The sequence below is a fragment of the Ciconia boyciana genome, chromosome 7, assembly GCF_034638445.1.
Source record: "Ciconia boyciana chromosome 7, ASM3463844v1, whole genome shotgun sequence".
NCBI lineage: Eukaryota > Metazoa > Chordata > Aves > Ciconiiformes > Ciconiidae > Ciconia > Ciconia boyciana.
In genome coordinates, this window is record NC_132940.1 from 61235014 (window position 1) to 61251806 (window position 16793).

The 16793-nt window shown below is 41.1% G+C and overlaps 1 protein-coding gene across 6 annotated transcripts in view; it reads right to left on the reverse strand.

The window, feature by feature from the left end:
• The window catches only part of FNDC3B (fibronectin type III domain containing 3B), a 215028-nt gene that overhangs the window by 68033 nt on the left and 130202 nt on the right, over positions 1 to 16793 (reverse strand). For all 6 annotated transcript variants that reach the window (XM_072868986.1, XM_072868988.1, XM_072868987.1 and 3 more), the window contains 3 exons: positions 9281 to 9339; positions 2787 to 2944; positions 494 to 553 (listed from right to left, as the gene is read on the reverse strand). In XM_072868986.1, coding sequence (XP_072725087.1) covers positions 494 to 553; positions 2787 to 2944; positions 9281 to 9339 — 277 coding nt within the window. The remainder of the gene's footprint in view (positions 1 to 493; positions 554 to 2786; positions 2945 to 9280; positions 9340 to 16793) is intronic.

Sequence of the window (16793 nt, forward strand, 5' to 3'; positions counted from 1 at the left end):
TTTTGGAATCAATGCTGAAATTACTATGGTCAGATGGATCAGCAGATTTACTTCATGAAGCAAGGAGTATTTATGAAAAATCTGTGCTGGAGTACTGTCAGTGCTAGGACACCTATATTACAACAACCAGACAAATGCCAGTTGCTTTAGACAAATTTTGAAGATGTTTGAGGTAACCCACTTTGGTACACAAGCACTTCCAGGCCTGTTATACATATAGACAGAAATATAGATAGGTAGATGTCTCTTTTCTTCTTACTATAGCAATGACAACAATATGACAGAAAATGTATTCTTCAAAAAGCACTCTCATAACTTGAAGTCCGAGATAAAATCTATCAGAAAATATTTCAAAGCCACTGGAAAAAACACCTACAGAGGTGACCATGAAATTCTTCAGCTACACAGTATAGTTAGATAAAAAACTTCACATTTATTCTAATATAATGGAAGAGTTTATATTTAAGTGACATTCATAGTCACACTAACTCACCTGACATGGTAATCTGTTGCTGGCCTAAGGTCTTTCAGGTTATATTCTAATTCTTCTCCACTGCAGGAAAAAAGCCCATAACCAACAAATCAATACATTATGAAAAGCAGTATCACACTTAGCACAGCTAGTGATTTTCCAGTGACTCCCTCATATTATGATTTGAAAGAAGAAAAAAAATCCCACCACAGAAAAACAGTAGTAAACAATATACCAACAACTTGTTGACACACTTCATGTTTCTTGAGAACTTTATAAAGCTCTGTATACGTAGCAGAAAAGTAGTTATCACCCCAATTTATACAGTAAACTAGCTATATGGGTTTATTTCACTGCTATCCTTATATTTTGTTGATATTTGCATAACAGCTGATTGTCTTTTTCAACCCTCCCCAAGCTGAAAGGAGCAGAATCGATACATTACTTTTGTACTTTCTGCTTATTTGCTATTTCAAAATACTTTATAAAAAATGACAGTCATTGAACTTCAGAGGAAACAGTCTATTTTCTTGCACAACCATTTCACTTATTTGCATTCTCTTCCAGAACCACACTGTGAGGACCACAGCAAGGAGACATTTAATTAATGCCCTAACAGCTGGACCCAGATCTCTTGCAATACCAAGAAAAGTAAAATCACAGAGTTTCAGACATTTTAGGAAAAAAATCCAGCATATAATCTATTAATTTCAAATGTAGCCAACATAGTTAGGGCTATTCTTTCTCCTTTTGGTTTGTTTGCTGGTAAGTGAACACTAGGCTCAGTCATGTGTTGCCAATTCTGGGGAGATTAAGGTACGGGTCAGTGCTTAATAAATAATAGCCATCTCATGTAAGTGCTTGGCTTATTCACGATTTTATTAAAATATGGGAAACAAGAAAATTCTCAATTTAGCATAAAGAAATATTTCATAGATAGTTGGACAAATACAGGGAGATATCTCAAAATCAAGAGAACAAAATCAACCAGAAAGCACATGCCTGCTGGGCTGCCAGAAATCCACCAAAAAACCTTCTTTTTTTCATATAGTCCAATGCTCTGCAAATTCAGTTTTTTCCCTCTGAAATGATTGCAGCTCTTTGCAAAGACGATGTATTCAACATATTGCAGACTTTCTTTTGCCCATAGTAATAACGATTACTGCTGCTCGTGACAGAGCGTACCACATTAAGCTAATGGCTGTACTCTGGCCAGCAGCAGGAGACAGATTACTACTAGCAGCTTTAAAACAGATGCACAACATTTCATAACCAGGAGAAAATGTGCAGCCATCACATCAGCAAGCACAAGAAGTACTAGAAAGCGTCCTTCCCATTTTAAGAGCTCAGCAGCACACATTAACCTATAGAGATGCTCACACTGGCTCACAAACAGCTAGTGTAAATACCAGGGGAAAAAAAAAAAAAAATCAGGCAGTGTTTCCCTGGTTAATAAGTTCTTTTTATATTACCCAAGACAGTTCATGCAGACCTGCCTTTAGCATACCAGGAGGAATACCCTAATTCACAGGACATTTTAAGAAAGGAGATAGCTTGGTCTCGAGAGGGACTTCCATAAATGCTGTACCACCTGGACTCTATTAATGAGATTTGGGAAGGATTAGCTATTACACAACAGCCAAGGTCACATCTCAAAATTTTCTATCCTAGACGTCATTAGCGGGGAAAAAGAAAGGCATCACACCATATGTACTTGATCACGAATGAGCTCAGAGGACCACTGGAAGGAGACACAGAGAAACCCCTCGGAATTTTTACTGAAGACTGCTGAGAGTCAAGAATCCGGGTTTTTCTGGGGAGCCTATGTAGGCTACTGATTGGTGTGCTCCCTCCTCTGCTCATTTTAAGGCGCTACAAAGCAGTAAAATCCTCAACTTTTGCTTGCTAGCTCAAAAAGCAAGCTTTACTGTTCTTAATTCTGCATGTCCACACAAATTTAGCCCATTCGGAAGGCAGCTATCCTGTCTGCATGGTATACACAAAACGTTTTGGCATTTAGCATAAGAGAAAAAGTAACCTTTCCATTGGCAGTGGGAGAGACAGCATCTCATGCAAGATCTGCCACGTGCCGGGGAGGTGGGATGGGAAGGCAATTGGGGACCTTGTGACATGCACTCAAGCAGCTCCCTGCAAGCTCCTCCAGCAAGGGCGGCCGACGGGACAGCGAGGGAGCAATTACAGGGTGTTCAAATGTGCCTCTTCTCTGCGACTGATGGGCATGCCAAAATACACCCTGAAAAGCTCAGAGAATTTATTCCTAACGAAAACACAAGTGTAACAATGATGCTGTTACCTGTAAATTATCTTGTATTTTCCATCCCTCCCTTTATCCGATAAGGCAACCTCGTAGGTACAGGTGTAAGGCAAACTGTTGTTGTGTCTATCTGCATTTAGAAGGCCAGTGGGAGGTGACCAGGAAAGTAAAACTGTTCTTGCTTGAATATTTGTAACCTATAAAAGAAACATCAGTTACTCTGAATTCCAAGAAAAACACTATCTCTAAGTATTTGCTTTTTGCTTGCACCTTCACAATCGATTTCTTGTAAAAAGGAAATTTCAGAGCTAGAGGTGAAAAGTAAAGGGTCAGAAATGGTCATCAACAACACAAACAAAAATACAGATTCATGGCATAATCTCTAACAGATGAGGAACACAGAGAGATGTCCCTCTGCAGACAGCTGGCTCGTCGTTGTCTGAGCATCCAGCAAAGGATGCCTTGCACCATTCTGGAGGTACCTGCTGCTGTGGCCATTACCAGAAGGCAAGTGGAACTAAGTGAAACAAAGACTTTAACCTACAGATTGTTTTGTATGCAATTATTTTTCTACAGCTTTTGTTAGGAAGATTCTCTAAGAAAACTCTGATGGCTTTTTCAGTCATCCTGTTCCTTCTTGTAATCTGAAACTACAATAATTCAACTGCAAGTAAGTAAAAAACCCAATTCAATCTGCAAGGTTACACTGACTCAAAAGCATAAGGGAAAATCATAAGAGAAGTACAACTCATCAATTAAAAATTACATTGGAAATCAATCACTTTGTGCCCTGAGAGAAAGACTGCATGTATGATCTGTAGTCATCCCTGGGTGCGACACCTCAATGGCAGATGGGTGAAGATTCTCTTTTAATAAAACATGGAAAAAAACACCTCAAATCCCTGCACCAAAACAACTTTACCATTCCAGCAGTGCAGCTGTAGTCTTCTGGAAACGCAAGTCCACCTAACTCTAGACGGACCGAGCTTACAGAACGAGCATCGCCTTTCTCGCCAGGAGAGCCCACTGGCATGGTGCTGGAAGCATCGTTCATCAGCTGCACGTACCGAACAGCAGCTTCCCAGAGAACAGCCTTCTGTTATCAAGCCAAGAAAGAAGAAGAAAAAAAAAAATCCACCCCCCTGCCACTGTCTCAAAAAAAAAAAGAAATGAAAACCAACATTTTTATGCACGCCTTCTGAAAAAAGCCCAAGGAAGCCTCAAAGCTTCTATAGCCTCAAGCTCTCTGCCACAAACTCTACACTTTTCATAATGAAAACGACTACATTTTTCTTTCTTAACTGTACTGAAAATGTAAAGAATATTTTTTTACCTAGCCTCCATGAGGAGGAATCAAAGCACAAGGTTTTATACTCTTTACTCACTTCTCCTATGCATCAAATTTCACTGGTTCTATCATTTTAACAGACTTTTCCAACACACAGAGCAAAACGTTGTTATTTTAGAAGGTGTAAGATGAATGATGCAGGTGCTTAGTTACACATTTCCTACACTTTTCTTGAGACAATTGAAACACCTTACCCAAAAATGATTTGGTAGTGAAATATTAGCAATCAGCTTGTAAACTGCTTGTTTACAAATCTAGCTTCTGGAGATCTTTATATAATGGAGAATATTTAACTTCTCACATGAAAACACATCACTTCCAGCTGAAGAGCACTGCAACTGTTGCGTGTGTCACCCATATATCAAGCAGATTCTTTCTGAGCAAGTCGTAAATCTGTTTTGAACAGACTGACAAGGAGGTGACACCACAAAACGTCTCATCTTAACTTCAACACTGTGCTCTCAAAAGTTAAAGATTTTAATTTATAGCAGCACACTTAAATCTTGCCAAAAAGAAAACCTCTCTTCAACCTAATGTGAAAAACAAGTTGTAAGGCAATAAATTTTTAGTAGTATTAAGCTTTTTTTGTAAAAAATATGAACATGCAAATTCTTGCATGAATTTTCACAGGATTTCTTGCTCTAGTCACATTTTTCTGATGCTATGAAATCAATGTTTGCTTCAAAAACTTGGACCAGTGAAAACTGATACTGGATTAGATAGCTTATAAGAATATTGAATCATTCAAATAAGACAGATAAGTGAAATTTCTGAGATATATATACACAGATGTATGTGAATGAAATTGTGACAAAGATATTCAAAGCTAAAAGTCTGTATTTTAGATGGTATTTTGATCAGAAAACTGGATAGTAAGATCCAAATAGACTTTTTTTTAAACATACATTACTACTATGCCAGCTCACCCATCAACATGCAATTTCCTTTATTATGGAAATATGCTTGCATAATTGTTTTTCATAAATTCAGACAGACTTGGAGCTGGAGGCATGGTATCCTGCCAATGTTCTATTGAAATGTTTTTCTCTATGACTACTCACAAGGACACACGTATATATTCTGTGTACAGCAAAAACTCTGGCCTTTCATGAACTTCAGCAATCTGCAAGAAGTTAGGTCTTTAAAGTTTCTTAAAATAAGAGAAAGTATCTTACGGAATAACCGCTAGAAACTGTTAGACTATTATTCTGAAGTCTGTGTGCAGACATTTCCATGCAGAGGATAAAAGTCCAAACCCAGTTGCTAAGCTGTTCCAGCTACACCATTAACTTCTTACTGATACGGCGTTCGGAGTGGCTGCTGGCCTGCCTTGGTGGAGTAATGTACACAGTAACTGCTGGTGGAGGTTTAAAAATAAACACCAGAAATCGTTAAATACAATTCTTAGCTGCACTAAGTACACACGGCAAGTGTAGTAAAGCAAGTAAGGGGTCACTGCCTGCATGATAAAGTCAGAAAAGGCAAATCTATACACTCCCTGGGTATAGAAAGCAGAACAGTACTGTGCACGTCAGCACGAGCACTGGGAAGGGATTCATTTGTATGGCTAGAGATAAACCTGTCTGCTGCTCACCGACTAACAGGCTCAATATCATATCACATTTACCAGCCAAAGGCGTATCTCTTCAATACCTGATTTCATGGCCAAAGCCACCACTTAACTTGACTGAGGAGCTCCTACCTGGAGCAGGAAGCACTAGCTTTGCTGTGAAAAAGGGTAAGTTAAATAAATGGGGTTACGATACGCTGAGAATAACAAGCAGACACTCACAAACCAGCTCAGTAGCTTTAACTCCAATTTTTCTCGCTTACATCTGGGAAAACAAGCACCTTTCAAAAGATACCGAGCAGCCGAACAGATCTGGACGAGCCCTTTCTTTCCATGCTGTAAGGAACAGCACAGCTAATATCATGATGGTGGGCTTAATGTCACCACTCAACTTGCAGACATAAATCCTTAGCTGTAAGTAAAAAACAGTTTATTGTTCATTAATGGTGCCCTAATTTCATCCAACCAAAATATAAGCAGCCAGAGCACCTCTTCATAGGCTGGGCAGGTAAACCTTTGTGCTGCTTTCTAGTTACCCCAGCCCGTCTCATCTGTCCCCAAAATTGCTGTGCTCGCTTTGAACAGGACTGGCTTGGCCTTTTAGCCAAGACCTAACAAAAGATTCTCCCACAAGGAGTTTTGTATGTCTGGTGAAAAGCACAGTTAATTAGGTTCTGAAAACTTCTCGGTTTACACAGCAAATGCCTGCTTTCTACGCTATCAAAACTCGGTGGTGTAAATAATTAGTTTATAAAAGCCCCTGGGAAAGAATCCCAGCTCCTGCGCTACTTTAATAAGGTTACAAGACTGATGAATATCGGTCCTTCCCGTCTTTCAGGTAATGAACAATGTTTCTGTACAACTTTCATTATCTTTCAAATTCTGGGTTAGTATTCACAGGCATCGTGTGGTTCGGGGTTTTATTGTATGTGTGAGAACTACACTGCAAGCAACATTCATTTACTCCCTCGCGGGCAGTGATTGAAAGACTTGGGGGTCAAATGAATACGCGGTTATTACCGGGTCGAGATTTTGCTTTTAAACTATGGGTCTAATCCTGCAGTTTTAGGCAAAAATCCCGATGATTAAATACGAGTTTTGCCACAGAGCAAGTCAGCAGGAGCAGGCTGCCTTTTGGAAAGTCAAACTAATGTTTGAGCTCCGACTCCGCCGACCTGCAGCGTGTCCCTGCGGGAGGTGACGTCCCCCGAGCCGCTCGGCAGCCACGCCGTCGGATGCAGTGATGCTGCCCCCGCCACTTCGGAAACCCAGAATCAAGTTTCCCTTCCCTCACCGAGGCATTCGCTTTAGAGAATGCTTACTTTGTCTGCGATAATGTGAATAATGTGAAATATATTTCAGTTTAAATAAAAACATGGGGGAAAAAGGCAAAAGGTTTCTTTTAAAATGTTTGCTGTCAAAGGGATAAAACTATGATTAAATTTACAGTTTGGTTGCACGTCTCTCAGACAGGTAACAACATCTATTATTGAAAACAGGCTTTTTATAAATTAATACTTTTAAAAGTGTGTATATTTTGTACTTGGAAAGGTGAGAGAGACTTTGTCACAGAGAGGTACCCGGACAAGCTAGATTAGAGATGGCTCCAAGCGATACCACGGCTGCGGAGTCTCCGGCACGAGTTGCTCAGAGGGCTAATCCCTTCAGATGGCTTCAGATGGAGAGAGCTGCTCGCTTGGACACGTCAAAGCCATGTACTGCACACATAGCATCACTCGGCTTGCCACTTACTGCTCTTACTGCTCCGTGCCCTTTCATTTTAATTGTGTTGCTTCTTTCTACAGAATCGTTTTTCTATACATTGTTTTATTGTTCATTCATATATGCATAAGGCTCAGCAAGAAATATGGCCCAGCTGACTATTTATGCATAATATGATGTATTTCTATCAGATATAATACTGACTACGCACAGACGTAATCATTCATAGCAATTAATGGTTTGGGAGACTCCTATGAGTTTAATTACTCACAAATGTCAAAGTTACAGAGAGAATAATAGATAATCCCCAGCATCTTCTCACTAAATGTCATTAGTATTGAACTAGCATTTATCATGTTTTAGATTTTTTTTTATTTTTTTTTTTTAAGATTCCTATTTTTGAAATGATTCAAGGAAAATTATTTTTGTCTATTGGTAGTTTCTTGCTCCCCTCTGCTTTAAGTGCTCTGGTTACCATAAACCTAATTGTACAGAGCTCAGAATCCTGCAAACTGCTCAAACAGCTTCTCTCCTTACCTCTATAGATATAGGTATGAAATAACACATTTTTCATGTCAGCTCTCTGGATCTTTGTAAAAGGCATCTGGCTGTGGCATTTTACCAGATGAGCAACATTCAGGTAGTCCTCCATACAAAAATATTGACTCACTCCGTACAATAAACTAGCCTAATTTTGTGACAATTGTACTTTCTTTCCTTCTGATCTCCCAGAAACTCTTCTCTCAAGTCTTCAGCTTAGTATTGTCACTTGTCTCTACGTGAAATAAGGCAACTTTCCTTCTTGCAAACAGAAAGTCGGGCTGCAGCCCCTGGTATTTAGCATCTGCGGGTCTGCTTTAGATTCTGGCTGGCTTTGAAGCTGCTCTTGTAGATGCCATGACAGTAGGATCCAACACCTACCGACTGAGCAATTTAAGACCAAACACCTTATGTATTTATTCAGAACAAAAGCATCCAAGAGAACAGATCCTAAAAATAAAACTCAGCCTGTGCTCACGCCTGCCTTTCCCTGAGCTCTGCCACTTCTGCATCTAAGGAACAGCCACCCCTTCACGCTCCCACTGCAGAATTTCTTTATATCAGCCTCTATCAGCTGCTATTGAACTCCATCTTTAGATGAGCTTTCCAACTGTTATTTTTTTTTATTTCCTTATTTGTTTACTAGCTTTCCAGCTGGACAAAGAAAGGCCTGAGCCTTGACAGAGCAAAGGAGGTAAAACTCCCAAAGCACAGCCGTCTCCCTCTGCCTCGGGACTGCTTCTTCAAGTGCTTGTTTAGACCATTCATTTAGATCCACAATACGCTTCTGGTTTTCATTTGACACATCAAACCAGAAAACCATCAAGTTCAAAGGCCTTACAACCAGATTTATTAAAAACCTTACCTGACTGTGGTCACACCCAGCATGGTGATTCAATTTCCATTACAATTCACGTGCTTTCATGGCTCAGACAAACTTAGAATATAGCAATATTGCCACTGAATAATAGAATTAGCTTAATTTAATAATGATTACAGACATAAATTGCTCATGACAAATAAAATTAAATCCAGGGGAGAGGGGGTAGGAGCAATGTAAATCATCCCAGTGCGCTGGGTTCCCCATTGCAGTATGAATACTGGAAGTTGTCCTCTGGAACAGGCGACTGGTGTGATTCCTGCAGTGGGCAGAGCCCACAAATACCCAAGAGCAGGAAAGATGCTTCAACTTTATATCCTGGCAAAATGAGCTAGATACATACAGCAGCAACAATCTATTAAGGAAAAAAAATTCAGAGGTGCTCCCCTGTGAAATCACCAGTATGTTGTGACACAATCTCACAATCTGCTTATCACATTGGCTATTTTTTGTGGTAACTTGGGATCACATACCTGTGGTGTCTCCATTCCAGAAAGAATGTCTTGAACCCTTTTTGTTTCCGAATCAAATTCTGTAAAACAGAGAATGTGGAAATAGGAAGAAAAATAAATGACCAAAATTAAACAAAAATGTCAGCTATATCAATAATCCTTCAGGAATTTGTAAATGGGGTGGGAGAGAGAGACAGATTACCTGTACATGAGCATCAGCTGCTTTGCTTTTGTGAATTTAAGGCATGCAGTTATATAGATTAATATTAAAAACCTGTAACAAAGGAGGGAACGAAACTTCCAACAATTGCAGATATTCAGAAAGGTGGGATTATTTGTAGAGGTGTCCTCCACAAACAGTGTTATTAATTGGGATTTGCTTTCACAGAGCAAAAACATCCTATTTCCAAAGCTCGGCTGTGGAAGAGGCCCAGGGGTTTCTACAGCTCAATTACTGCTGAACCTAATCCTGGTTTGTTAGCCAAACACATCCTTACTCCACGGGCTGTAGAGCCGGGCTACCCGCCTGGCTCGCCAGAGCACCGGGCTACCGGAGAGGAGCAGCACCCTTGCCCCGTGCAGGAAAAGCCCAGCCGAGCTGCGCAGGGTGCCCGTCCTGAGCCCCGGCACCCACCCTACAGCCACCTGCCCTTAAATGCTGTTACCGTGTCATGCTCAAAGCTCGTTTAACAGCCGCCTTTCAACTACGGAGGTAATAAAGTCATGCCGGGCTAATTCGGATGCCTGGCTAGCAGGAACCCGTCCTCCCTCCCTGAGCCTTGCGCCTGGTGCACCCGCTCTTGCGGGGGTACACAGCGTTATCACAGGGCAGGGTGTGAAGCACTGCCCCGACATTAGACAGGTTAATCAAGCACAGAAGGTGCTGCAGAGGCCATCATCTGAGCGGTGGAATCAGCCTTTCCCCTGTCCTCCCCCCAAAAAAGTCTTGAGGTAAAACATCAGCTTAGAGTAATGAGGTGACACAAAGCAGCTTTATTCCTTTTGGACCGCAGCACAGAGAGGCCTCACTTTCCACTACAGTATTCTCTAATGGAAAACTAGAAACATATTTTCTCTGATTTTTTTTTTTCTTTTTTTAAAATGTTAACGTAAAAAGCTTGCTAGCCAAAGCAGAAGAATACATCGCACCTAAAGCAAAATCAGCAGGACCTCTTTATAAAAAGCACACAAATTTGGCATAGGAAGCAAAAAATATTAATAAAGAAAAACTGGTAAGATCAGATCAACAGCTTTCGCAAATGATTCCCCCAAAGCCTGACCTAGTTCTTGTAGCCCAAGAATGTGTCTTTATTTTTGTCTGTGACCTGCTTTAAAAAAAGTACATCTTCTTTTTAAAAATTCCATGTGCTCAGCTGCCAAAAGAATAGAACTGGCTGAATGCTGATGGCAGAACTCCAGTGTAAATGCCCATCTCTCCCTACAAGAATGCACCTTGGTGTGGAGCGGGAATGACAGATCTCCTGCTCCATGCATTCCTGGGTTCCTTTTAGTCTCAGCCACTTGGAAAAGAAAGGAGTAGCAGTAACTCAGCAGAAGAGGAGGATAGCATGATTGCTTTTTTCCATAGTAGATAACCCTTAGAGTGTATTATAAAGTGTATAAACTGGCAGGATTTAGCCAGCATAAGATAATACTGACTTGAAAACTACACAGATGGACTAAAATGGCTAAGGAAAAAGTTGAGATGCTGATCCAAGTGAAAATGTCATCAAAGTTTGGGGTGTTTCAGAATTCAGGGTTCCCTTCAGCATCAGCACAGAAGTAGGGCTGTGCCACAAAAGCCTGGATCCAGATCTGGAAACTGCGGAGGTCCTGTAGGCTTATCTTGAAGGATGCTAATCAGAAGCAGCTTCTGCAGCTACAGAGTGTAACAAAAATGCTGCTACTATTTTATTGAAACTTTATGGTTATTATGTCACCCCTAATTACAACCCCCAGAAGCTAAGCGTGAATCATTCTCAACCTTAAATCCCAAACATGTGGACTGAATTTTCTTGCCTCTCTCTGCTTTCTAGCAAGGATGCTATCTGTGTCACAAGAAGCAGGAGAGGAAAATAAACCCCGAAGCCCAAAGAAATCTCACTTTCCTCTCCCGTGAAAAACGATCGCTTTGTACAGTAACTAAGTCCTCTGACCCCTGCAGGTCAGGGCTGAAGGTTCAAACTGCTCCAAATACAGGAACTGACTTTAAGACCTAAGGGAGTTGGGTATACCCAGCAAATAAATAATAATAAAACTCCAAGTACTTCAATCAGACTTCTCAATGAAGAGTCCTACTAAGGAATTTTTTTTATATTAGCTCCCCAAGTATGGAGCTTGTTCACAAGGAGAAGGCTCTGAGTACCAGATACACTGAAGCTTTGAGTTACTAAGGACATGTGGATATTTATGTGGACAAAGTGGATATTTATGTCACCAAGAGTTTATACCGATGAACTGGAGGTAGACAAAGAGAAGTCTTCTTCAAAGATTTTGGGGGAAGAGAGGCAGGCAATGGGACACACGCAGGCCTAAGGTGACAATGTAAGTGCAAAAAAATTAAGAACTGAATTTGAAGGTGGTGAATGATACATATATGGATGGGCGCTGCATCACATTTTCTAAAGAACAAGATGTATAAGACGATGGACATACGCTGTATGGACCAACTATGTCAGATATCCCCCGTGCTGAACCTCCCGAGTGTTCTGGGCAGTGAGACCGGGCAGGTACAAGCGAACACTTGCACACCCAGCACACACCCCAACCACTTCATGAGTATAGAGCCGAGGTACCCCATGTCACTGATTTGCTGATGCCATGAATCATTTTACAAGAACAACAGCAAAGAAAGAAAAGCCTATAGTAAGAAGTGCCCTTTCATCACAAGCTTTGAAATCACTGTACCGTATGGAAAGGACAGCGTGTGCCTTAAGAGCCCTGCACTGAATTCAAAGTAAAACCACCTCACAAATAATAGGTAATGCCCTGTGAAAATAGAGCAAATATAAAATTAAAGACAGAAAGCAATAAATATGCATGAGTGACATCCATAACAACATCAGAGACTAGCTCAGGTTGGAAGGGGACCTCAGGAGAGGTCATCAAGCCCAACCTCTGTCTGAAACCTAGAAAAAAACCAGCGCAAAACTGCCCCACGGAAAAACTTGTTAATAAAACTGAAGCCAACCTTTTTGGGAGAGAGAAAGGAGCTCACAGAATTGTCATCTTCTTATAGCATTTCAAATATTTAGTTTCCCATTTCAGGAGCCATAAAAAATTCGCAGGCTTCTATGGATGGTTGATCTCCTTTCAGTAATAAATATAATTATTCAGTCTCCTGAGCTAGACTGAGCTGAGGAGAAGGAGACCTGTCATGAATCCCTCCCTCAGTAGGAAGCTGGTCTCACCTGCCAACCTCTCTCATAACACATTAAGTGTCAAACTCAACATCTTTCTCCCAAGCCAAAGAGCTGAAATCCCGCTGAAATAGAAAATGTCAGAGAGGGAAAAACAACATCTTATATGCTCTATCCTGATAATACAGAATTAGTGAAAAGCCTTTTTTTCCTAGCGCTATTGTTACTCATCAGCCACTGAGGACTCTTCTACTGTTTGGCTCACTGGAGCATTCAGGGACGAGGAGCATGAGCATCTCCCAGGCATCACAGACGCAGCGGTGGAAAGGTGGGGAAGAACCGGAGGAAGAAAAGGGGAAGCCTTGATGTAAAACAGGAGACTAAAATTCAGACAAATTACCTACAGCTGCTCAGGAAAGGTGGTGGGTGGCTGGGCATGCTTCAGCTACTTAGCACTAACTGTCCTTGAGTGACAGACAGCTGATTTGCTTTTAGATCTTTGTCCCTTCCTCTCTCTTTCCCAGCTAATTGAGCACCGAGTGTCTGACATGAACAAATAAAAGCTCTGTATGTCGACCCCCCGACATTACCACTGGGGCTTGCAGAGACAGGCAGCAGACACGCGCTGCCTTCCTCCGTTGCCTTCGGGAACAGAAGTTCAGTCAAGTCAAGGAAGAGCCCAACTAACACTTCAGGTCATTGTCCCTTTATAACTTTTCCTCCCAACATCTGTTCCCCACATCTGCTGTGGCAAAATTCTCCCTCCTAGGAGGAAGCTGGGGGTGGGGATGAATTCTTTGTGAATGCTCAATGGGGTCCTCTGAGGGACAGTACAAAAATCCGAGTTATCCTGTAGATCTCAGTGTCTCATAGATGTTATAGCTGTCCCAAGCTACAGCATTACGTTCTCATTCGCAGGCTGTGGGTTATTTCCATCCAGTGTTTCAGACTAACCTTTCGTAGCAGAGAAGCCAGCTGTAAGACCTGGACCACCTCTAAGTTTGTATTTTGGTCATCTCTCTTTTTTTCAGAGTTTTGGGTCGTAACCAAAACTCCACAGATACAACCAAGAGTAAATGCCCCTGAAAATTAAATACTTTCCCAGCAGCTGTTTGGTGCTAACAGGGTTTCAATGTTAAGTCTTGCTGAACTAAAGCCTTTTATTGTATGCTTCTCTTAGCCTGTGTCTATGTTCCTTTCTGCACGTACAGTACAAATATAATTTTCAGACCTTTCCAACCATACTTTTGAACACCAAGCACAGCTTTAAAAAACAGGGAAAAAAACCAACTTGTCATTTCAAGGTAAGTTTGAAGTTTCCATGAATAGTTTTCATGTTTGCATGAACAGCAGCTGTGTATGTAAATGGTTTGAAATAGCTAAAAGCTCTAAAACTAATTAAGATTTTCCCATTGCAAATACAGATTTTAGGTTTGTTCTGCATTCTTTCCTTCGCAGAGAGGAAAAGGTCCAGCTCAAGACTTAGCTTCTGGCCACAGAAAGTATTTACTGTTTCAACAGCCTTTCCATTCCAAAGGAATGACATCAGCACCAGCACTTTGCAAACTTTTAGTCTAATTCTCAAGCAGAGCTCCATGCTCACAGATATGCCAGTCATAACATGACATGCTTTCTCAGAATTTGTTCCAGATTTATTGGGGCTGTGACCGGCTTTAATGCTAGGAAAGATCTTTTATCCGTCACGTACAGCACAACCTACAACCCACGAGAAAACAAACTCTTCAAAACACAGCCCAGCTCCTTTGTGAACTGCCTGCCGGTGTCAAAGCTTAAGACACAAAGAAGAACATATACAGACTTCTTCGTTCCAGAGGACTGTAGAAATACACATTAAAAAACTCCTTGTACAAGAACAAACCTAAAACTGCAGATGCCACGCTGCAGCTGAGTCACAGAAACCAGGACCGGAGGGGATGTGACACGGTCATCGAGCCCGTCCTCCTACAATGAAACATGATCGTCTATATCTAAACCATTCCTCAGAGACGTCCGCCTAGCCCATTTTTTAAAAAATAAATAAAAATTAAATAAATAACCTCCCACCCTGTGATCGTGGCAATCTACCACAGCATCTAACTCCTCATCACTGGGAAGATTATCTCCTCAACTTTCCCTGTCGCACCTTAAACCTATTACTTCTTTCCTGCTCACCCACCATGAACGAGTTCATCACCACTTTCTTTGTTGCAATCTTTCACATACTTGACAGCATTTTTCTCTTTAAACAAAGCAAGCTCATTTCTTCCATACCTGTATTTACCAGATCGCAGATCCCGCTTACTGCTGTCCTCTAAAATGTTTTTTAAATTGGTCTCCATCCTTCTGAAGACGCAATAGCAGCCCTGGCCACCCCGCTCCAGCCAAGGCCCTAGCAGCACCAAGTAAGGAGCGACATAGCCATTTACCCAGCTCGCTTTGAGGTTTCTTCTTCTCTTTGTCTACAGGGCAACTTGACTCTTAGTTTTTGTAGTCTACTATACCTCCCAGAACTACTGTGCAGAAATATTACACAGTAAAAAATATAAAATAATGCAGGTTTGAGAAGGACTGGCTAAAATGTAATACCTCGCTCTTGCCTTGATCAAACTGCTTTTCTTTCAAGGCCATTTTAGTTCTCCTGTCCTGTCCTTCTTCCCTCCCTCTTAACCCACCAAGCACTCTCAACCCTATCAGAGCCTGATATGGACTATAATTTAATAAGAATCCATGCTTATTCCATCCTTCAACTCCTTAATGACAATATTGAATAAAATCAGACCTAGGACAGATTCCTGCCTCATCTCATTTGATGCATCTTTCCAGCTTGCCAGGGAGGCAGCCCAGGGCAGGGCAGGGCCAGGGACGAACTGCAGGGCTACGTGCTGGCTAACAGATCTAACACTGAGAAGAGCAAATCCAGTCCCACTCTGAACACACAGCGCTTTATGCAACTCTTCTCAGGACCCCTTCCAAAACTGGGGAGCTCTTCCGAATCAAAAACTTGTGAAAGAAATATTTATATTCAAAACAGTCAATCACACCATGCTAAAATATAATACACCAAGGAAGATTATTAATTAAGCCTACAAATACCTGGATGAGATTTCAATTCTAAATATTAAATATTTCAAATTTCTTCTAATTACACGCAAGCTAATAAAAACACTAGCGATAAAACATGACTGCAGCTCCCATGTCCAAGGTAGAGAGATCAACGTTATCCAACTTCAGAAAAGACCCAATCGTTGAAACATGTTCTAATTCTTGAAAAATTGCTGCGCATGAGCATCTCACATATGTTTTCCATTTCTAAAAGCCTTCCCACTATTGCTATCTTAATCCTCCTGCTAAAATGCCTTACTTGATGTCTATGAGCTTATCTTTCACTATTTGACCTTAAAGACCAAATCATATGCAGGCAGCAAAATAATCAAGCCACTCCCTAAATAACTGAAGGCAAACAAAACAAAAACCCTGCATAAACCCCAGAAACTTACTTTTTCAGATCTCAAATAAGACAAAAAAATAAATCTCTAGCCTTCCTGACTCACTGGGACATAAAGCAAAGGATAACTGTTTGCCTCAACACCACTGTAATTTAGGCATGGATTTAATCATGTGTTTCAGAGATCTCCTGGCCATAGTCCATGTCTATTAACCTGATAGTTTTACACCAACTGCTTCAGTATCCTACTGTCAATGGGGCAGGACACTCCAAAATACCTGGAGTGCAAATTCACATCATATGGTTTGTCTCTCTGCTTCAAGCCATCCTTCTTTAACAAGAGATACCTGCTATCGCATGGATGAGCATCAGATGTTTTCACATCAAGCAGATGTGGAAGCACTCAGATGTACGTAACGCAGTCACTTCTGCTAAAAAGTGTTTTGAAAATAAATGTAAGTGCATTCAATCCTCCCTGTCCCCCAATATTGGTATATATTTTTCGTTGGGATGGAGCAAGGAAAATAAGATCAGTAGTAACCTACAAGGGAAATGAAACGCTGGATGCAAGGGACAAACGGAGTGTAAGTGACATGTTGGGTTTGTTTTTCTCTGCTTCTTTGCTGCTACTGCTGGAAGACAGCAATAACAACTCCTACTTTATTGGCTACAGATCTGAGTGAATTCCTACTGTGAACACGCAGTTGGTCCATTAGAAGGCAGAAAAGGG